A 21,613-nucleotide genomic window follows, 5' to 3' on the forward strand; every position below is an offset into this window, starting at 1 on the left:
ATTATTAGTTTCACTTTGTTTTACGTTTCTTTTTCGATTGTTTAGAAGTCGCGTATTTCGATTCCAAATTGTCTAAAAACGAATTCATGCGGCCCATTCGATCTAACTGGCGCTGTCTGATCAGGGCGCCCAGGCCACCATCAGGTTCATCAGATTTAGTTCCCTCAAGCGCTTTATCGATTCCCAGCTCTCTTGCTAGTTCTTCCGCCTCCTGAGCTTCTCTTAGGACGGCTTTTTCAGATGGCTTCTGCAGTCCTAGCTTCTTGTATACTTTGTACGCTTTGTAAGTCTTCGCAGTGCCTGCTTGGATTGCGTCGTCGATGATCGTACGGAACCGATCTTGATCAAGGTCTTGGTCGGAGTGAATTATGGTTTCAAAAAGTAAATTCATGTCGCCCTTGAAGTCCTTATACGATTGTAAAACATCCTGCATTTCCTCTTCCGAGCCTGCTCTGTGAGTCATCTAAACCAAAAAAATTGGAAATTAGTAAAATGGGCCAAACAAACCTTGATATGCTCTTTTATCTTGCTCAATCATCTCCGTACTAACTGATCTATTATATATATCCTTATAAAATTCTCTCCATTCGTACCCATCCACACCTGCAGATCCTTCCGAATCAATCAAACTGCCTGTCGAGTCGTAAACTCTCCGCTTCTCCTCATCACTCAGAATCCCGTACACGAATACCAGTTGCTGGAACTTGACATGCGCATCTTCTGATGATTCGGGGACTCCAAGAGACGAATTCAGAGCTTGACTAGCTGTTTGATTGAATGTGGCTTTGTCGGGGTGGTAGATCAAAGCGAGTCGCCGATATGCACGCCTGACGTCTGCTGACGATGCCGTTTTTGCAATTCCTAGGACTGCATATGGATCTAGCGATTCCAGTTCCAATTCTTCCTCTTTCGGCTCAAACTGCTCTGCAGATTCGTCCTCTATAGATCTAGGAGGTTCTGCTTCATTATCTTCAGCCGATCGCTTCGCTTTCTTGGTTTTCATCATGACTATCGGTTTTAATTCGCGTGAATCAGAGCGAAATAACCTATACAGTCTGTTGCTGTCGACGCGTCCACTACCTTCGCGTTGAGTACTAATTGTCGATCAAACAAGGCTCTCGTGTAATGTCACGTGGATATACAATCTTCATTACAGTAATGCAATCCGGCGTTAGTCGTCGAAACCACCAAAGGAAGCTTAATTCTGAGATCAAGAATTATTAATGAAATGTATACAACTTACAATCTAAGACCAAAATAATAAAAACTGTCTTTGAGTTTCTATTATCAAATTAGCTTATTTGATATCAGAGATATTTAAAGTTATCATGAAATCTGCATAATAATCGAATGCCAAACTATTTAGTTCAGTCATATAATACATCACGTGTTCGATATTATCGAAACCTTGTGCTATTAGGAAGTTAATGAATAGGCTCCGTTAGTTTCCGTCACCTCTAAGCAGTTTATATAAAATATCACAATATAAATTATTCTAAAGACAGATTGTTGTTAGGGGGCGTACGGCATCTGCAATGTTCATCCACCTGAGGGGAGGGAACTAAGCCACAGATTAAGTGACCCAAGTCTAAGTATGAATTCTAATCAGGTAAGTAAATACTTTAGATAGAGATATTCATAGATAGTATTCCATATCTATATATACTGATAGCTGTATATAGGTCATCAATAATAATCAAGTCTGAGTTGAATATTCGTTCAGAAGGACACTTTGTTATTCGGATAGCTAAAGTTTACGGCCAATGTCCGCACTGTGCAAGAAAATAAGTGACCAATCAGGGATAAGACTAAATCTAAATAGAAATTCACTTAGAAATCAGCAAAATATTTGATGTAGTGTACTGTAAACAAAATATATCATCTGTTAAGTTATGCAGCACAGTTTACAAAGCACAAAGCACGACCCAACGACAAATAAAGCATAGAGGACGACTCAAGAGGGTCGAGGCTGGTTCCGGTGGAAGCTAGCTTACATTCGTCGGATCATTGGTGGTGGCATGTGGGGATGCTCTACCATTTTATTTTATTTCGGTGCCTTTATCGGCTCCATTGGCTAATGATAATTGCCCGAGTAGGCGGAAGAGACCATGAAAAGAGAGAGTGGAACTAGCGGTACCCTGGAACGACAGGGCTTACCAATACAGAGCACAACTGATCCAGCGATGTGAAAATACGTGGACGATACAGCTGAAATATTAAATGAATTAAATGAATAAATAAACAAAAAATAGAATCACCAATTAAGCTTCGTACTTCTTATAGATATCAATAATCTTTTGAACCTCATCAGCTGAACCCAGGAAAATGCCGGAACGCGAATGGATGTGTTCAGGGACGATATCAAGAATGCGTTTCTTACCATCAGTGGCAATACCACCCGCTTGCTCGACAAGTAACGACATGGGGAAGCACTCGTAAAGAATACGAAGCTTTCCATTCTTGCTCTTCGAGTCTGCAGGATAGGCAAATATACCGCCATAGAGAAGAGTACGGTGCATATCAGCGACCATTGACCCGATATAACGCGCCGAGTAAGGCTTCTTGCCCTCCTCCGGATACTTGAGAGAATGGAAGTACTCCTGAGTGGGCTTGTCCCAGTAAACAGTATTGCCCTCATTGACCGAATAGATGGAACGCTTCTTGGGCAGCTTGATGTCGGGGTGTGTAAGAATGAACTCGCCAAGCGCGGTATCGAGAGTGAATCCGTTGACACCATTGCCGGTGGTCAGAACAAGATTGGACGAGGCACCATACATGGTGTATCCGGCAGCAACCATCTCCGTTCCAGACCGGAGAACATCTGCAACGGTGCCAGTAGATCCCGGGAGTAGCTTGTAGACACCGAAGATGGTTCCGACCGAGACGCCAGCGTCAAGGTTAGAAGAGCCATCGATGGGGTCGCAGACAACACAGTACTTGCCGTCGCCGTCAAAAACAATGATCTCTTCCTGCTCCTCGGAAACAAGAATTTTGACCTTACCAGAAGCGCGCATGGCATTGATGAAGATTTCGTCGCCAATAACATCGAGCTTCTTCTGGTCGTCGCCGGTAGAGTTCGTCGCTCCGGCAAGCCCGACGAGGTTAACAAGCGTCGAGCGACGGATATTGTGCGCAATAAACTTGAATGCAAACTGGAGCGAGTTCAGAAGCAATGTGAAGTCTCCGGTCGCCGTCGACGCGAGACGCGATTGCTCGTCGAGGATGAATCGGGTCAAGGTGACGATGTCGGTCTTGATGTTGTTGATCAGATCTTCCTCCGGTCCGGAGGTAGCAAGTCCGTTCGACATTGTGAAGAATATTTGAATATCAAGCAAGGAAGTAGATTACTAGTGCAGTAGAGCAATGGACACTACCGGTCGTGAAGATGCAGGCCTGGAACAAACAGACGGGCACGCGCAGCAGAAACACAGCTAATCGGTCACAATCGGACAATTGCTTTCCAATCGATTTCCAATTGATTCAAGCAGTTCACTTTCCTGCTATTTATTTTTCAATTTGTCTCAAACGAAGAACCCGCAGAGTCAAATCAGAGCTGGTTAAAAAAGTCCGCTGTAAATGTGAACTAGTGCGCAAGCGGGAATTCGTCCTTATTTAAAGCTTCCCCTCGCGTTCAACCCACTCGACCTTCCTCTCTCCCTCACACACTCTCTCACTGGGCCATTTCTCCCACACGCCCGTTCTGCCCTCGTCCTCCAACTCACAAACAGCCTTGATTCCCTTACAGCACATCCTACTGATCCTCTTCCTGTAATCCTGAGGGTCTCGCACATTTACCGCTGCCTTGCCCTTGTTCGGTCGTGCTACGATCGCTGGAGGTATCGCCGACTCCTCCCCGCTAGATCGATTGTCATGCTACTTTCCTCGCGGAGTCCCCCGCGGATTCTACGGCTGTTTCAGCATTCATATTATCATAGTCTCATAATTTGAATTCTGTTATTTAATATTTGTTCTACAGCTTGTTCTTGGATTGCTATAATCCCCCAGTCTCTATCTCAGTCCCGTTCGTAGTAAACCCTTTGGTCTCCTCGAGAGTCAACCCAAAAGGCCGCTTGACCGAGTGGGTGGGGGCCCCGCAACTCAGCGGATGCCTGTCATATGCTAAAACATCGTCGTTGCTCCACTTATGCCCCATCTCCACTGCTTCCTCATCGCTTCGGCTGTCCGTCTTCGGGTGTTTCCGGCCCGGCTTCTTGTCGTGCGTCCTGCCTCCCCCATTTCCGTTTACAGACCCTCGGGCTGCATCTGGAAATGTTCCGCGTGTAGTGAAATTAATGTACAAAATATATTATCCGCGCTAACAATAACAGATAATACAAAGCAAATAATAACAGCTCATAGAAACATCTCCTTACTATAACATAATATTAAATATAATCCAAATCTAACATCTCTCTCGCTTAGATGACTTCACTGTGCATCTTCGCGTCGCCGCTTCAAAGCAACCGGCGCTCCTCCTACTCCACTCCCCGCTCCTTCGCTCCCTTCTCCGTTACTGGCCGTCCCGTCTTCCTCATGCAATCGTTTGATTCCCTGACCTTGACCCGCCTCATCCCTGACAGTGCTCGCACCATTGTTGCTGCTACCTGCTCCTACAGCCGCTCCTTCGGCAGCTCCAGCTACAGAACTGTCTCCAACAGCTGCTGCTCCCACAACCGCGCTTTGGTCCGGCCGCATGAGCTGCGGCCCGCGGCGAGGTCCTCCGGGAGCTTGGAGTTGTTGCTTCAATGTTGGATGGTTTTGTCCTCCAGGAGTTTGTCCTGGTGGCTGTCCCGCTCCTGATGTAGATCCAGGACCAGATCGAATATTAGTTGGTCGTTGTAGTTGTGGAAGATGCGATCCACCGCGTGCAATACCAGATCGAGCCGTCCCCCGTAGACCTGTACCATTTCCACCCGCTGCTGATCCTGCTGGCGCCGAAGGCGAAACAGTTGAGCTCGCGGGCCCTGCTGCGCTGGACTGCTGTTGGCTCTGTGCAAATGATTGTGCTATCGACTGACGTACTCCTGTCCGTGGTGGTGGAATGGTTTGTGGTGCCTGAATCTTGCTAGGTACAGGAATACCTGTTCCCTGTGACGTAGTCCGCGTAGGTTGCGCAATGCCTGTCGCCAGTCCTGCATTGGCAGGAGCTCCTGCTGGTGTTGGAGTGGTGGCTACAACATTTGCTGGTCCACCAGCCCCAGTAGCCGGCGAAGCTGGAACTGGTGTGCCTGGTATCGGAGGCGCGGTCGCCCTTCCAGGTGCCATGCCTGGGCCTGAACCAGAAATCTGGTGGAAGCCTTGCCGAGCGGGACTTGATGATCCCTCAACAGCTTTTCCACCATTTCTACCCTGCAATCTCTTCTCCATTTCTTCTAGCTTCTTTTGCAACTCATTTTTCTCTTTCTCCACCCGTTCCGCCTTGTTCTGCAATAGTCTCGTTCGCATCTCAGACTCTTTCTTTGCAGATTCTCGCGTTTTGTTGACAGTCTCCACTTTCTCTGTCTCAAACTCCTTCTCGCGTTTCTGCTTTTCTTCTTCAAATTTGGCTTCCATTTCTGCTCGAGCTTCTGCTATTTTCTTCGCAATATCTTCCTCACTAATCTGATTCCCTCCATCAATTGTCGTGGACCCTGGCAAACTAGTTGGAGCTCCTGATGAAGCAGTCGCTGCAGATGCTGCGGCTGTCGCCGCCTCGACAGCTTTCGCTTCATGATCTTTGATTGCAGCTTGAGCCACCTCTAGCTCGCTCTGAACCTTAGCAAGGTCCTTAGTCCGTTCTTCATTAGCGGTGGACAATTCAGAAAGCAATGTCTTGGCTTTCTCCAATTCAGCGCTGACTTCCTGATACTGTTTTTCAGCCAAGCTTGCAGCTTCTGCTGCTGCTACCGCCGCAGCTTTTGTTTCAGAATCACTTTCAGTTTGGCCAGATCCTGCTACTGTTGCAACTGCAGCTGCTTTCGCTTGTTCTGTCTCAGCCTTTGCTTCTAGAACTTGTTTGTCCTTCTCGACAATCTGGCTCTGCAAAGTTGAAATTTCTTGCTCAAAAACTTTTATCTTTTCATGCAGACTCGTGGCTTCTGCTTTCATGGCTTCAATCACCTTATCCTTTTCTTCAATAGCGGCAGTATTGTCCGTGCGCATCTTCCTGAGTTTAGTTTGGAATTCATTCCGAAGATTTTGAAATCTTGCTTTCCGCGTCTCGGCCTGGAATTAACAGTTAAATTTCATACCAGCATTGTAATCATAAAAATATCCTACCTCTTGCTTTTCGACATTAAGAGCGTCTTGAACCGTTTTTAGCTCAGCTTGAATCTTCTCGATCTCTTCTTCCTTCGCCTTAATAGCAGCACTCATCTCCGCTTCTTTTTTGTTTCGAACCGTACCCTCGTTCTCCTTTTCCTCTCGAACCTGAACAAGGTCGGCCTTAAGCTCATCCCGCTCTTTGGTTGAGCTCTCCAGTTGAGACTTAAGATTCGTCACTTCGTTTGTGAGATTCTGCAATTCAACAGGATCAATCCTTTCATATTTTTGTAAAACTTGTTGTGTACGAGCTTTCCATCTCTCATTATCCTCTTCCACCATCTTCACTCTCGCTTCCTTCGCTTCCACGTCCGCCGCTGCAGAGACGAGCTGATCCTGGATTTTAGCAATTTCCGCATTCAGTTTCGCAACTGTTTCTTCAAGTCGTAGAACATTATCAGAAGATCGTTTGGCTTCCTCACGCAGGGTCGAATTACTTTCACGAAGAATATTGATATCATTAATCTTCCTAATAAGCTCCTCATGCTGTGCGGCTTGCTCCTTGCTGGACGAATTCATTTCTCGTTCTTGGGCAAGCTGCACTCGAGTATCGTCGAGCTCTTTGGAAGTAAGATCTAGGCGTCTTTGGAGTCTCGTCACTTCATGCAACCTCAATTCCAATTGCGCATCGACTAATTCTTTCTCATGCCGTAAGAATTTGATTATTTCCCGCATTTCCTCACTTGCATCGTCCACCACAATCGTCTGGTCCCCAGCTTCTTCCTCGGTAATTTGCTCAGCACTAGATTCTCCACTAGCTCCTGATGGTCGCGGTATAGAAACTAAAGATATCCGGCGTGTTCGTCGAGGGGTGCCACCAATAGAGCCTACCTCGGCCTCGGCTAATCTAACTCGAGCCATCTGATCATTCAGTGATTGAAATTGATTATGGAGCAAAGTGTTTTGCTCAACCAGATCATTACATCTAATATTGCTCATTAATTTATCAAGTCCAAAACATAAACGATATTTTAACTTACCTCGTTTGCATTTCTTTGACCTCCTTCTCGTATTCTAGTTTCTGCTCTTCCCAGCTAGCTACATTGGCCTCGAGAGCATTTCTAGCTTGCGCTGCATCTTCACGGAACGATTCAATCAATTGAACATTAGAATTATAGTCCGACCGCATTTTCTGCAATTCCTGAGTAGTTGTTGAATGCTTGACAAGCTCATCTTCATATAATGCTTGCGCCTCTTTTGTAAGTTTTGATTGTTCTCTGATATCTCCTCGTAAAACTAAAATATTTTGGGCAAGAGTTTCCTCGGACGAGTGTAAATTTTTAATAGTCTCTTCAAGATTCTGTTTGGTCTCTTCAAATTTGCGAGAATCTTCGATATTCTTATCTTGAGTCTTTGTCAGCTCTTCCACTGTTGTTGTCAAACTCTCGGTCAACTTAGTAACCTCAGATTTTAATTCATCAATCTGAGTTACACGAGCCTGAGCTTCCTTCTCCATGGTTGCTTTGTACAAATCATGACTATCATTCATCGATTGTAACGCTTCTTCGGCAGCAGTCGCAATTCCAGCACATTGTTCTGCTCTTTCTTTGGCTTCTTCAAGCTCAGCACGTATGGACTCCAATTGTGTCTTGAGCTCTCGAACTTCGAGTTCCAAGTTCTTACGAATGCTGAACTCTTCTTCTTCCTGTTCTCGCTGATACATGGCGTTCTTTTCCTCTAATCCTGTAATCTCTGCTGTAAGTTCAGAGATCCTGGCTTGAAGTTTCTCTTGCTCAGCCTGTGAGGTAGAAAGAGCAGACTTGGCTACAGAGAGCTCTTCAGACAGTTTTTCTGACTTCATTTGCAGCTCTTTAAGCTCGTATTCTTTTCGAGTAGACAGTTCGGAAAGTTCTTCAATCTTAGAATCAAGCTTCTTGTTTGTTGAAGCCAGTTCACTCTCTAAAGAGTCTACTTGAACCATTAATCGTTTCCTAGTTTCCGAATCTGATTGCTCGCGCTCTTTTTCCATGGCTTGAATAGAATTGATCATGCTAGTCAATCGAGTTCGTTCATCTTTGAGAGACTGATTATCTTGCTCAAGACGATTCTTGATGCTTTCGAATAATGACTTTTCGGCTTTTAAATTCGCAGTTTCGTTGCGAAGATTTTCGTTTGCCATTTTAACTTCATAAATCTCGGTAGCAACTTGTTCGGTCCGTAGTTCTTGTTTCACTGCGTTCTCTTGAATCTTCTTACTGCGCTCCGCTAATGTCGCATTTTCTTGTTTCGATGCTTCAAAAGTCTCAGTCATCACACGTAGGCGTTCCGAAAATAACTCAAGTTGAGTTTTGGAGCGACCCACTTCCTGCATTAAGTTGGTTTTATCGTTCGAAAGCTGCAAAATTTGACCATTTAGAGTCTTAATATTGACATCAGTTTCTGTTCGATAAGCATCATATTGTTGTTGCAGATCCTTATAAACCGTTTGAAGATCAGAATAATTTGCAGAAACTTCATCATACTGCTGACGTAGGCGATTATACTCCTCACTAGACACGTTTCCTTCTCCAACCGCTGATTGAACTACGACAACAGATGATGATTGCTCACCTGAAGATTGCTTGGATATCATGTCTCTGAACATGTCCTTCTCGCGTTGCGCAGATTCAAGTTTGGTCTTAGTGGCTTTCAAATCGCTAGATAATTTCTCAATAATCTTTTGCTTTTCTTCAATTGCAGCACCTTCAAGATCTTGTAATTTCCGACGATTCTCAGCTTCATCATGCTCTAATTTATCTCCTAGTTCTCGGGTAACTCTGAGTAAATTCTGATTCTGTTCTTGCAACTCAACGATATTCTTAAAAGTTACTAAACGCTCAGAAATTAATGCTGCCGTATCGGATTCTGAGGTTTGTTTCGTTGATTCCATAAGCTGTCGAAGTTCCGCGAATTCAGCAGCCGACAAGAGGCCAGCGCCTTCCGTTTGATTTCGTAGCTGCAAAACGAGATTTTGAACTTGAACAGATAGATCATGGACCTCTATATAATATGTCAGAAAATTTTATGAAGCAACAGAATGAGTAATACAGGCCCAAAACTTACGTTGTCTATATATTCTTACTTCTCGTTCCTCATCACTAAGTCGAGTTGCTAATTTTTCAAGTTTATCTTCAGCATCCTCCTTATCTCTCTCTGTTTCGTCCAGGAGCATAGACATATCAGCTAGTTCAGCTTTTAATCGGCCAGCTTCTTCGCGTTCAGCCTGAATCAGGGGAGCTCTGGTTTCCAAATCTTGAATGAGTTCATCAAAATTTTGTTGCAGAGATTGATTACGCCGTCGCTCATGTTCAAGTTGATGTTTCGCTTTCGAAAAATCAAGATACAGTTGGGTGAGAGATACGCCATTCTTCTGAGTCTGACTAATAACCTGAGCAGAAGGTGAAAACAGTGCAACAGCTGGAGTTTCACTAAGCAAATCAGCTCGAGAACTGTTATTAGCTGGGGTACTAGGGGTGATAGTTGTCGAATGATTCCCATTGGGAGAAAGGCCTTGTTCTATTCGGGCCTGTAACTCCTCATTCGTGGCATGAAGATTCTCAATTTCAGATTCCAAATCCGACAGCTTTGACTCTGCTTCGTCAGCTCTCTCGGACTCCTTCTCAGCGATGGTCTGCCAAGTAGCTGCGAGCTGACCCTCTTTATCATGCTGAGCTTCCAATGACTCCTCGAGTTCTGCGACACGATCTCTAGCTTCATTTGTCGAACGTTCCCATAAATCTACCAATCTTTTTTGGGAAACCATCTCCTTATTGAAATTATCCTCCGCAGAAGCAATCGTGTCCTTCAAGGTTTTTTCGCGTTGCAAAGCATTTTCAAGATCCCTGGACAACGAGGCAACCCTATCATTCAGCGAGTCTCGAGACTTCGTGAGCGCTTCCACATTTGTCAACGCGTCATCCAGTTCAGATTGAAGTTTAGAAACTTGAGACGATTTGTCTCGCCGAAAAGTCGAGAATTCGGTGGTCTTAGTAGATAATTCATTGTCTAGCCAAATGTTGTTTGTTTTCAACAGCTCGATTTCCTGATTTAAGTGTTGCTCACGAAACTAAATCAATTAGCCCCAACGATCAAACTCGACTTCCTAAATGTATAAAAGCAAATTTACCTTTGATGACAGCTTCGCACTCTCAGCTTCTTGAAGCTTATTCTCAAGTTCAACCGTATGTTTTCTGGTTTCCTGGACTTTCAACTGCAATCTGTCATTCTCATCCTTTGCTAATGCGAGATCTTTGTTCCGTTTATCGAGTAACTCCAGCGATCGGCGATACTCTGATTCTGGAATTGTTGTCAGTGTGTCTCTGACCACGTCAGCAGACATTTTGGGAAATCGATCAATCCTTTATAAATAATAATAGGTCTGTATCAAACAAACTGTGAAGTGTCAAATCACAATATTTCCAAATCGGCTCTCCCTGCTAGCCCCGCGGAAAAAACAACCACAAAAAAACACTTAATCAGCAGTAAAATTCCCCTACCACTACTCCAATCAGATTCCACCAATTGAACAGCCAAAGATCTTTAATTGCACAAACTGGATGGGCGTTCAAAATTGTTGATCTACGATTTCAATGCTTTTGAAAATCCCAATTTTCTGTTTACATACAAGACCCATTTGTTTACAGCGAATGATTTTATTCTTCAGATCATTGTGGTCTTGCTATAGGCAAAAGTAATTTTTAACAAATAATATTACAAGTGCTGTTTTACAAGACACAGCAGAAATGAAAGAAAGGATAAGGAGTAGCAAATAATGACAAAACAGAATTAATGAAATTATGTACGAATGAGAGATATCAATTAGCAGTTATATATGAAAGCCAACATTAAGATCAAGACGACTTTTGGTCTCTAGTAACTACTGTTGCTGGCGCTGGAAAGTAAGGTTTTCCACCTGATTTCTTGACCGGAGGCGATTCCTTACTAGGTAATGCTTTTTGAGGTTTATCTCCCTTAACAGCACGCTCAATATCAGACCGATCCAAAGTCTCGTAATCAACTAAAGCCTCAGCTAACCTGTTCAGCTCGACTGACCGATCACGAAGTAGCTTCTGAGCGCGTTCCTCAGATTTCTGTAAAATATCACGAATCTCATTCTCGGCTATCTGACGAGTTGTAGCAGACCACTGGTTCCATTCTTCGGCCAATTCTACTGGGCCAACTTTCTCAGACATTCCAAAGCTAGTAACCATCTGTCGCGCAACTTGGGTAGCCTTTCGCAAATCACTCGAGCAGCCTGAGGTGACGTTATCGGATCCATTAATGTACTCCTCTGCTGCCTTGCCTCCCATACATACATCGATCTGAGCTAAAAGCTCTTTCTTACTTTGGCTGTGCTTATCCATCTCTGGAAGCTGGAAAGTAATTCCAAGAGCACGTCCACGAGGAAGTATGGTGGCTTTATATAATGACGTAGCACCAGGTGTGTACATAGCCATCAGAGCGTGGCCTGCTTCATGGAAAGCAGTAAGTCTTTTCGCGTCCTCAGTGATGACCATAGTGGTACGCTCAGCGCCCATTAGGATTTTGTCCTTAGCCCATTCGAAATGCGAAGTTCCAACAGCAGGTGCATCACAACGTGAAGCATAGATTGCCGCTTGGTTCACCAAATTCTGCAGATCTGCACCTGAAAATCCAGGAGTCCCACGAGCTATCGACTCGACATCGACATCATCTTCAGACGTAATCTTCTTCATATGATGTTTCAAAATGGCAATTCGACCGCGGACGTCAGGCAAATCCACATTAACAATTTTGTCGAACCTACCAGGGCGTGTAAGAGCAGGATCAAGAAGTTCCGGGAAATTAGTGGCGGCAATGAAAATTACACCAGTAGTTTGCGAGAAACCATCGAGGTCTACGAGAAGCTGATTGAGAGTCTGCTTGACATAAGCCTGATCGCGCGAATTTCGACGGGCACCAATGGCATCCAGTTCGTCAATGAAAACGATACTTGGTGCTTTCGCCTTGGCTGCGGCAAACAGCTCGCGAACACGCTTCGCACCGACACCGACGTACATTTCATCAAACTCACTACCGCTCATAAAGAAAAAAGGAACACCAGCTTCACCAGCGACAGCACGCGCCAGGAGGGTTTTACCTGTACCAGGAGGACCGGTCAGCAGTACACCTTTTGGAAGACGACCTCCAAGACCAGTGAATTTAGACGGGTCGCGCAAAAATGCGACGATCTCTTCCAAATCTGCACGAGCTTCGTCAACACCATGGACGTCCGAAAATCTCACAGTAGGTTGAGTCATGGAAGTATCTTTGTTTGCTTGAGGTGGGCCCTTGAAAAGACTTGTGCTTTCAGTAACGAGCGCAACGGCGGTTAGCATAAGATAGGCAGTAGTACCAAACATCAGAAACAAGCGGACGTATCGGAAAAACAGGGATCCCTTTGAGTCTTGGAGAACAACGTGGATAGGGTCATTCTTAAGACCTGTTCCAGCGCCAGGACGAGACCAAGCGGCCGACTGGACTGTCTCGCCGCCTTGGGCGAGTTCTTGTCGGATGGTGGCGGCCTTCTTAGTATCACCGAGCTGTTCGAGAGCCTGAAAGTAAAAGGCTTCGCATTCCTTGTTATGGGCTATACTGGGGTTTTCGAAGCGTTCAACAACAACTTGCGGGAAACCGTGTTCTAAAAGTGAAGTGTAGAAATCCGCTTGAACGTCTGGATTGTCTGCGTTAGCGTTGGCCTTGCGCTCCTTTGCAGCTAGAATGATGCTATTCCAGCTCGAAATCGATCGAACGGAACCAGCAGATTTAAATACAAATGGAGCTGAACGCGAAAGAAATTCTCGGTCGGAAACAGCGGACGAACGTGGAAATCCTGCTAAAGAAACTGATGGTATTGAAAAAAGCGATGACGAGGAAGCATGCCGAACAGACCCGAGAGTATGACCCAGAGGCGCTCTCTCCGAGGGCACAAACGCTCTGAAGTTCGGAAGCTTTGGTTTAGCCTGAAACAAACAAAAAAAGAATTATAATTAATTTCCAGTAAATATAAAAGCAAATCGAGATTCCATCGGGAGATGCAGCATGGCTGACGTGATAGAGATGGAGTGCCACGATGAGGAGATCAACTTACAAGTAGCCGCGGCATCGAACAGAACGAATGAATCGATGAAGTCAAGCGAAGGACAGCGAGATCGGAAAGATGAACCGCGAAAAATCGAATTTTTTTACGTATGGATTATGTTTCTTTTCTGTGGTAATCCGCCGAGTAATCCAACCGACTATGTTCTATGTGCGCGATGAACGAACTAGAGTTTGAATTGAATAGTGACTTGGCAAGCGTGCGGCTGGACGAGAAGCCCGACGAAGTCACCAGAGAAGGCGAAGGAAGGCGCGGACAAACGATTTGTATTTATTTCAGATTTGTGGATAATTTTAGGAGTAGCTGTAGACCGTAAACTGAGATAAACTGAGATGTGGTAAATACAGAAATTTTTGAGGCCAAGTTCACTGAATCTTGGATTAGAGGAATCGTGAAGTTGTAAGACTGTAGAAAACGGGTCAACGGATCTACAGCCAGAGTTCTATCGGTACAATCAGATAAAAATATTTGAACATGATCAGATCAGATTGGCTCGTATCTATTGCCTATAATATTAACAATAGAAATTACATGTATCTCAAATAAACTGAAGCAACAAATTTACACTTGATGGGCGGACAAAACATAATTTGAGCATCTACTATTATATCTCCGCCAGCCTATTGTACAGTTCTCCTGCTTGTGAAAAGCATGCGCAGAATCGTTGAAACATAACTGAGCTCGCAGCAGTCTACTCCATAAAATATAGCCTGTACAACATCTTACCATTATTGTCAATTTAGTCAGTCTTGCAGTTTACTAGCCATACGGACACGATCATCTTTTGTCTCTAATAATCGTGACCCAGATACTAGATCCCTTAGTCTTACCTCAGACTTTCTACAATCGCCTCGTAGTGTAATTAAAACCCTAACTTGCAAGAGAATAACCCTACTGCTATTGGTAGAGGGTTCAGGGCGAGGAAGTGAAGGATATAAAATTCTCATTCAGCAGCCGATTCCTATCATTTGACCTGATCCAGACGCAATAAACTAATAGCAAGTAAGTGAAAGACTGGAAATCATAACGACAAAACATAAAAAGCAATTCAAATCTAATGATGAACAAACTATCGCTTATTCAAACTAGAGTATGTGATAATCTATTAAATGATCACAATTGCATGTCAGCCTGACTTTGATTTGCTTTTTTGTCGTGATTTCGTTTTCGATTGATTGTAATGTTCTAACAGAATCTAGGAATAAAGTAACTATCAAATGCATTCATATGTTAGAACACTAGATACCACGGTAAGTTCTGTTATGATGAGAGAATAGTCTTTTGGTTAAGTGATGATAAAACAAAAAACAAGTTGGAATTACCGACTGAATTTAATGTTGACAATTTTTTGGCACCTCTTCTGATCCAAAGACTAAGTCTATATTTTTTTATAGTAAGACTTTTTTACTAACATAACTTTAGTAAGTTCATAACCCTAAAAATCTGTAAAGGATGCAGAAGAAAAGGATGATATACTGCACTGGGCACTGATTACTGGAATTACCAGTATAAATGACCGATAAGCAATTTAAGCAAGCCTAGAAAACTTGCGTTACTGAACTTTTTTCTACGATTTGTATTTTTTTAGATTCCTTATCTAAATCGTTCTAACTGTTTTAATGAAGACTTATTTGACTGAAATGACAAGTAAACTGTAAGTACCGATCGCTCCCTATGAATTCAAATCCAGATGATGAAATATTTAATCCAAATGACAAGCATATGTCTGAGTTTTCATTGACGAAAAGATTAAATACGTCTGATCTATTTTTTTTCTATAGCGTACGCAAGCAACTAACATTTCTGAGCTGTTAAGGTATGACTCCAAGAATGAAATTCTGATTCGATATGAGACAATAATACAATAATACAATAAAATAAAATAATGTCAATTTTTTTGCTCACAATGATGATCAATATATTTATATATCTCACGACGGTCGACTGCGCCATAAGATACTTGGCTATGATGATCTTGCCAGTGACTTGGCTTTTGAACTGACATTGAGCATTTGAAGACGACATGAAAGATATTGATATTGTTATATTGATGTAATGCATCCATGCAGATAGACTAACTTAGAAGTAGGTTTTCACAAATTAAATGAATATCATTATCTTTAAAGTAAGACAAGTAATCAATGAGTATGAAGATTCTATAGCCCACAATCAGACCCCCAATGTACAGCCAAATGTACAAACCAAAGCAATCCCTGATTAATCAATTCCAATCAATCCACGATACCAAAATGATATGAAAAAAAACCCGCATTTTTGAAACCCAAAAAACAAATGAAAGACAGTGATTAAATGAATAATAAATAATGAAATAAAATGAAATAATTACTTTGCGATGCCAATGTTAGCTTCGTCGCCGGAATAGTATTCGAACTCGTGTGGCTGTAGACCGACGCCGCTAGTGCGGGTATTGTTATTGTTATGGTGGTGGCTGTAGGTATATGGATTGCTGGCATAACCAGGCGAAGGAAGTCCAGGAGACGGGACCGTGGGCGACGACTGAGCGCTATGATAAACCGATACGATCGGAGGCGGAGGGGGTAGATGTTTGTTTCTGTTGTCAGAGGTGTTGAGAAAACGGATAGCGTCGCTGGGCAATGTTGACGGCCGATTGGTCCGCCGTTCAGGTACAGGAGACACGACAGCTGTCGGGGGGCATGACTCAGGACTAGCAGCTGGGCTAGCAACTGGACTTGCCATTGGAGTCGAAGTCGAGTTCATAGCGGTGAGCGCGCGAATATCATCTTTTTCTGGTTTTTTGCCCGTTCGCCTGGAAGAGGTCTGCGAGCGCGAGCGCGATCGTCGCTGTTTAGAGCGACGATAGCGGATAATGCCAAATAGCACGCAGAGAATGATGAGTATTCCCACAACAGAGACGACTATTGCAACGACGATAGTTGTTGTACGGTGCTTGCTGCTGTGTGTGTTGTTAGATGAATCTGACGTGGCTGTAGATGAAGAAGTAGATGAGGGTGATGAAGAGGAAGTCGAAGAAGAGGCCGCGACGAATGGCGTAAGTAGACGGGTGGAAGTAGTCGAATACGAAGACCGCGACGACGTCGACATCGATGTCGATGTCGTCGAGGAGCTGGTTGTAGATGTGGTTGAGGGTAGTGCGTCTGTAGTTATGGGCCCATAGTTGATAGACGCGGACGTCGGCAAGGAGACTGCCATCGCGTATTGTGAGGACGAGGTGGATAAGGTACTAGATGCTGCAGATATTTCAGTTGTACTTGTGATACTACTAGAGCTGGAGCTAGACGAAGGTTGTGCGGAATCGGTCAGAATTGCAGAAGGAAGTTCGGACGTCTGGTCAAACGTAGCAACGAGGAGGACAGAGGGCACACTGATGAAATTAGAAGAGGAGGAGGAGAGCGACGACGATAGCGACGACAGTCCTGTAGGAGTGGCTTCGACATAACCAGAGTGTGAATTAAGGGGCGCAAAGAGAAGCAAAAGCCCGCAAAGTGTTGACAGCGCTGGGAGTGAGAGCGGCACGGGGACGGCTGAGTGTGAGACCTGAGCGCGGGTGCGGGCACGAGTGTGTGTGCGTGAGCAAGTGTTTCGAGACCACAACGACGACAGGGCAAAGAGCAGTGTTGCTGGAGTCATTGTAAATGCAAAAGCCAAACAAACAGCAAGGCCAGGGACGAAGTCTTGGGAAAGCCCTTTTTGTAGAATCCTGCTGGACGACTAATATTCAAAAGTGACGAGTTTCTCTAACTGGTCGGCGCGACGACGTTCAACTTGCGACTCAACAGATTTCCTACTCAATTAAGCTCACAGACAAGCAACCATGATCTGCAAATGCACGCAATCGCGGTTTTGAACAAACAAGAACGCGTAGTTTCGATCCTGTCGCGCCAGTCCACGCTCATACATACGACTACGAAAGAAAGAAACTGGCTAAGTGCGCTTTGCAGAGATATATAAAGGGCGCTCTGGTGCTTGTCTCGCCCATCCTTCTCTACCTCCGTCTGGCGCTCACCGACGCGGCGAGACACACACTCGCTCTTGCACAGAGAGCGCGCAGCTGTCTGACAGCCGAAACACGGGCGTCGCACCCTACGCGAGACAAACGGCCGTTTCCGGACTAGCGCCAGGTACCACCTCCTGCTCAGGGCCATCTGCCTCAGATCCACACCCTCAGTGCTTACATTCTCAAGGGAGCGAGCGGTATTTCTACCGCCTCAATGCAGGCTTGACTGCAGTTGGTGATGTCATGGACGAGCACAATGTAAGCGTGAGGGACTCAGGTCTTTGTTTACCTTTGCAAGGGTTGCGACGGTCAGGGCAGATGTGTCTGTGCCTGGGCCTGTATGTAGTCTCAACGATGTTCGCCAGCGATCCGGAAAAGGACCAGAGCGAGTTGAATTCGGCAGGAAGTAGTGTTGATCAGATTCTCGCGATGGTCGTCCTGCTGGTGCTGGTCAGCTTCAGCTCGACTCTGGCCTTGCTCTCAAGGGTCTGGCTCGGACAGGGCCTGGGCGATGGCTTCTCTTTTCACAGCAGCACCAGAACGGAAGGAAACCGCTGCCGCTGCTAGCGCCATGTAGCGAAATTAAGCTCAAGATGAACCCGAGCTCATCAGTGCTATCACAGCTGCTTGAGATTAAATGAAAAAAAATCCTGTCTGCAATCTATACAGCAAAGGCAAATATATTGGCTACGATAATATATCAAACAGAACAGAAATAAACAGCCATGATTTTAACCTCACCAAAAAGAAGCTGAGAAAATACCATCCGCATCTCCATCTTCTGTCTCCCCGTAGGGCTCTTGGTCCCTCTTCCGTACTGCGTCCAGACCATACAGCAAGGACTACTTAACCCCATCATCAGACCCTGCTCACTTTGCGGTCTGCAAACTCAGTTGTAATCTTCTTCCCAATAGCCGCCCGTTGCCCAGTGATCCCTCTCCACCACCCTTTAACGTCGTCCCTTACGCAGATCTGCTACTTCAAACGGAAGCCCGCCCCGAATACTGACATGGCCGGGAGGCATTTGTGCTGTTGTGTATAGATTTTTTTCTTCATGCGGATGAAAGGCCTCTGGACGGCGGCATGCTGTCACCGCCTTTATGCCCGGCGGATCCGTCAGGCGAAACACGCCCCATCTGTAATATCTGTCAGCTCCTCCTATTCACGATAGACTATTGCTCGAAGCAGCATTTACTGCCAACGACAAAGTAGTTTTACTTACGCTGGCTCGTGTCGCGGCGCACACACTATAGCAATAGCCTCGGCAAGCATCAACTGGTACGAGTTCTGCGTATGCAGGTCGACCGAAGACAAAAAACATGTCTGCGTGGGATGTGTATGGATCCATCCCAGCGTAAATAAGTCATGTGTATCCAGATACTCAAACAAACCTTCTTCGTCCGTCGTCGTGCATGTGTCCGCAGTCGAGTTCTGCTCGGGAATAACAAGATGTGTGATAAAGAACGCGTTACGGTTCAAAATGCCACAGAGAATTCCACATGTCTCTACTTTACGGTCCGTATTCGCCTGTGCGATTGCGAGAAAACGGGACCGCAATGTCTCTGGCACAAACACTGTCCGTAGCGGCGCTCCTCCTTCCGTCCACGAAACTGCCTTATGTTCGATTCCACTTGCTGTCGTGCTCCGACGTGCATCTACCTCCGCCCCGCTGCTGACTGGCGTCGGAACAGCTACCCAGGCTGTATTCTTTTGCTCTGAGCCTTGAACATGCTGAGGATATACATCTGCCGTAGACTGTCTCTGCGGCGCCTCTACAGACAGTCCTTGCTGTGTTTGACCAAGTAAATCTGCGTTCTCTGAAGCACCCAGCCCACGCAAATCCAGAACGTCAAGTTCTCTGTGTTGCTCACTGTCTAGATGTCTCTGTTCCGAATACGTGCGACTTGCACGAAGTAGAGCCAGCTCTTCTTGTCGCTCTCGTTGCAGTCGTAAAACCTCAGTGCGCTCTGACACGGCTTCCTCGATGATCGGCTTGAGTTCTTGTAATCTGACAAAAATGCTTTTCAAATCCTAGCTGTATCAGAATTCCTTGTCCGTATGCAGAATTATAGTAGAATACTCACTTTAGTCAATCCTGCGTATAGCTTTCGACCAGCCGCCTGTTTCGCCTCCGGATGTCGGGGAAACGAATTCAAAACCAGCTGTGCAAACCTCATATATAATATATAAGCTTCATCAAAGGCTAACTCGAGATCATACACCTTTGCCTGTCTTTCCAAAGCGGCCGCCGACCGGACCCAATACCGCAGCGCTAGACTCGGATCAAACTCATATTCATCTGCTAATCTGGCAAGCTCTGCAATTGATCGGCGGCCATACGACTTTATATGTCTTGCCACGTCCGGCTCGTCGTCATCATCGTCCCAGTCAATGTCCATTTTCGTGATTCGTTTGTCCTTTTCGAAGCAAATCGACTATGTTTTACTAGAAAAGTTCGTTTCCGCTAAATTCTTCAACCAATCTAGGTATATCCAGCGAAGAGTCACGTGTGCGAAGATCACCATCGAGATTGGTGTCTGTAAGCAGTACTACTGAAGCATACACAGGTGGAATAGATTGAGACACTAAAGAAATGCGGATAAAATTAAAACTTCCTTCTGGTCAGGCAGAAGTAATTACTCTGGGTGATACCGTGCTGCTTGCAAGTTTACTGGAGCTCATAAGGACACATGACGCATCGTTGACAGGACCAATGCAGATCAAGGTTGGATTCCCGCCTAAAAATATTGATCTCTCAAATCGTGAGGCACCGCTTTTCTCTTTAGGGGTTCGATCTGGCGATCAACTTACGATTATCTGCGATCCTGTTTCTTCAAATTCAAGCCAGGTTACTGCATCAGTTGCGCCCACGATAGAGCCAGAGAAGGGACGGATAGAGGACTCAAGTAGGATTCCCGAAGTGCCTTGTGGCGATGGCAATGTAGTAGTTCTCCGAGTGATGGAGGATGACAATTCTTGTTTATTTCGAGCGATTGGATATGCATTACTTCGGGATCTAGATACGATGCATGAGCTGCGTTCGATAGTTGCATCAGCGATCGAGGCCGACCCTGTTGAATACTCAGATGCTGTTCTTGGACGGAAAAGAGACGAATACTGCGAATGGATCCAGCGTACTAACTCATGGGGAGGTGCAATCGAAATTTCAATTCTGGCCCTACATTTCGGAATCACTATTCGCTCACTTGATGTTGCCACCGGCCGTATAGACTCATTTAACGAAGGTCAACCGACATTTGTTCTTGTCGTCTACAGCGGGATCCATTATGACGCTATTGCGCTAGCTCCAGAAGGAGTTGAAGGGGTCACCGAGTTTGATCAGACAGTGTTTGAGAACGATGAAATGGCGTTTATGGTTATGGAAGCTGCCGAATCCCTCGGAAAGATATTAAAGGAAAGGAGATATTACACAGATACAGCGTCATTTTCTATTCAATGTTCCGACTGTGGTGCTGTGTTAACCGGAGAAAGAGGTGCGGAAAAACATTCTGAATCTACTGGTCATGTGCGATTCCAAGAGACTGCATAATATATAATTCAGTAATAAATATCAAACTATCCAATTAACCCAAAGCTATTAATTATTCAACCTGCATCGAGCTTGATTTCTCCTCTTGTCGCTGCTTCTTTTCCTCTTCATATTTCGATACAAACTCGAAATATTTCTCGACACCGACACCGGCTGCAGCATCAATCTCTCCTTGTGAGTATGGCTGTTCTTTGAGTAATTTAACCCTATCTTGTAAGAATTCTATATGATGACAATATGGTTACACAATATCAAATACCTCCGCTTATGGTTTTTCCCTCGGCGATGCACAACCTCTGCAAAATCTGTCTCAAAGTATTTGGCACACTCAACACAATAATACTGTCCTAATCCCGGCTTGGATTCGTCCAGAGGCTGATTTTTCAGTTTTGCGACGGTTATTTCAGATGAAAGGTCTCCGTGAACTTGATCCAGATCGCTAGTAATTTGCTGTTAGCTTCGGAAAATATCCAAAGGCTACTCTTCTCCTTCCCATGACCTACCGAGTTCTTCGCTTTGTCTTGGATCTTCTTATCGAACCCATTATAAATAAATGAAATAGTTACTGAATCAGTATATTATGCTTCAATAAATTAGCATAATCCTACATATGAAATTTCAAATTTTCGTGTGAACACATGAGAGCCGCCGCAGGTTAGTCCCAACGGGC

General features: G+C 44.9%; 8 protein-coding genes across 8 annotated transcripts; 1 reads left to right on the forward strand and 7 right to left on the reverse strand.

The window, feature by feature from the left end:
* Positions 1-10: 10 nt before the first annotated feature.
* On the reverse strand, positions 11-1,006 carry V1516DRAFT_661910 (DnaJ like subfamily C member 9; the record flags this gene model as incomplete). The annotated part of the gene is made up of 2 exons (XM_066920404.1): positions 11-447; positions 508-1,006. 2 exons carry the CDS (start codon positions 1,004-1,006, stop codon positions 11-13), a joined length of 936 nt encoding a protein of 311 aa, XP_066780020.1.
* A 1,255-nt stretch (positions 1,007-2,261) lies between these two features.
* On the reverse strand, positions 2,262-3,308 carry V1516DRAFT_619256 (fructose-1,6-bisphosphatase class 1/Sedoheputulose-1,7-bisphosphatase; the record flags this gene model as incomplete). The annotated part of the gene is made up of 1 exon (XM_066919451.1): positions 2,262-3,308. One exon carries the CDS (start codon positions 3,306-3,308, stop codon positions 2,262-2,264), a length of 1,047 nt encoding a protein of 348 aa, XP_066780021.1.
* A 1,120-nt stretch (positions 3,309-4,428) lies between these two features.
* On the reverse strand, positions 4,429-10,618 carry V1516DRAFT_661912 (uncharacterized protein; the record flags this gene model as incomplete). The annotated part of the gene is made up of 5 exons (XM_066920405.1): positions 4,429-6,204; positions 6,259-7,225; positions 7,281-9,279; positions 9,343-10,345; positions 10,406-10,618. 5 exons carry the CDS (start codon positions 10,616-10,618, stop codon positions 4,429-4,431), a joined length of 5,958 nt encoding a protein of 1,985 aa, XP_066780022.1.
* Positions 10,619-10,919: 301 nt separating this feature from the next.
* V1516DRAFT_668694 (peptidase family M41-domain-containing protein) lies at positions 10,920-13,556 on the reverse strand. The gene is made up of 2 exons (XM_066921048.1): positions 13,388-13,556; positions 10,920-13,259 (listed from the first exon to the last, which is right to left on the reverse strand). Exons 1-2 carry the CDS (start codon positions 13,400-13,402, stop codon positions 11,130-11,132), a joined length of 2,145 nt encoding a protein of 714 aa, XP_066780023.1. The 5' UTR covers positions 13,403-13,556; the 3' UTR covers positions 10,920-11,129.
* Positions 13,557-15,739: 2,183 nt separating this feature from the next.
* V1516DRAFT_661914 (uncharacterized protein) lies at positions 15,740-17,026 on the reverse strand (the record flags this gene model as incomplete). Its single annotated transcript, XM_066920406.1, has 1 exon — positions 15,740-17,026. One exon carries the CDS (start codon positions 17,024-17,026, stop codon positions 15,740-15,742), a length of 1,287 nt encoding a protein of 428 aa, XP_066780024.1.
* Positions 17,027-18,026: 1,000 nt separating this feature from the next.
* On the reverse strand, positions 18,027-20,038 carry V1516DRAFT_668704 (uncharacterized protein). Its single transcript, XM_066921049.1, has 3 exons — positions 19,478-20,038; positions 18,616-19,424; positions 18,027-18,529 (listed from the first exon to the last, which is right to left on the reverse strand). Exons 1-3 carry the CDS (start codon positions 19,790-19,792, stop codon positions 18,343-18,345), a joined length of 1,311 nt encoding a protein of 436 aa, XP_066780025.1. The 5' UTR covers positions 19,793-20,038; the 3' UTR covers positions 18,027-18,342.
* Positions 19,900-21,026, forward strand: V1516DRAFT_668705 (uncharacterized protein). The gene has a single exon (XM_066921050.1). The coding sequence runs from the start codon at positions 19,987-19,989 to the stop codon at positions 20,941-20,943; it is 957 nt and encodes a 318-aa protein (XP_066780026.1). The 5' UTR covers positions 19,900-19,986; the 3' UTR covers positions 20,944-21,026.
* Positions 20,996-21,487, reverse strand: V1516DRAFT_619144 (uncharacterized protein; the record flags this gene model as incomplete). The annotated part of the gene is made up of 3 exons (XM_066919444.1): positions 20,996-21,149; positions 21,203-21,382; positions 21,447-21,487. The coding sequence occupies 3 exons, from the start codon at positions 21,485-21,487 to the stop codon at positions 20,996-20,998; spliced, it is 375 nt and encodes a 124-aa protein (XP_066780027.1).
* Positions 21,488-21,613: the final 126 nt, after the last annotated feature.

Source organism: Lipomyces oligophaga, assembly GCF_038497815.1.
Source record: "Lipomyces oligophaga strain CBS 7107 unplaced genomic scaffold V1516scaffold_1, whole genome shotgun sequence".
Taxonomy (NCBI): Eukaryota; Fungi; Ascomycota; class Lipomycetes; order Lipomycetales; family Lipomycetaceae; genus Lipomyces; species [Lipomyces] oligophaga.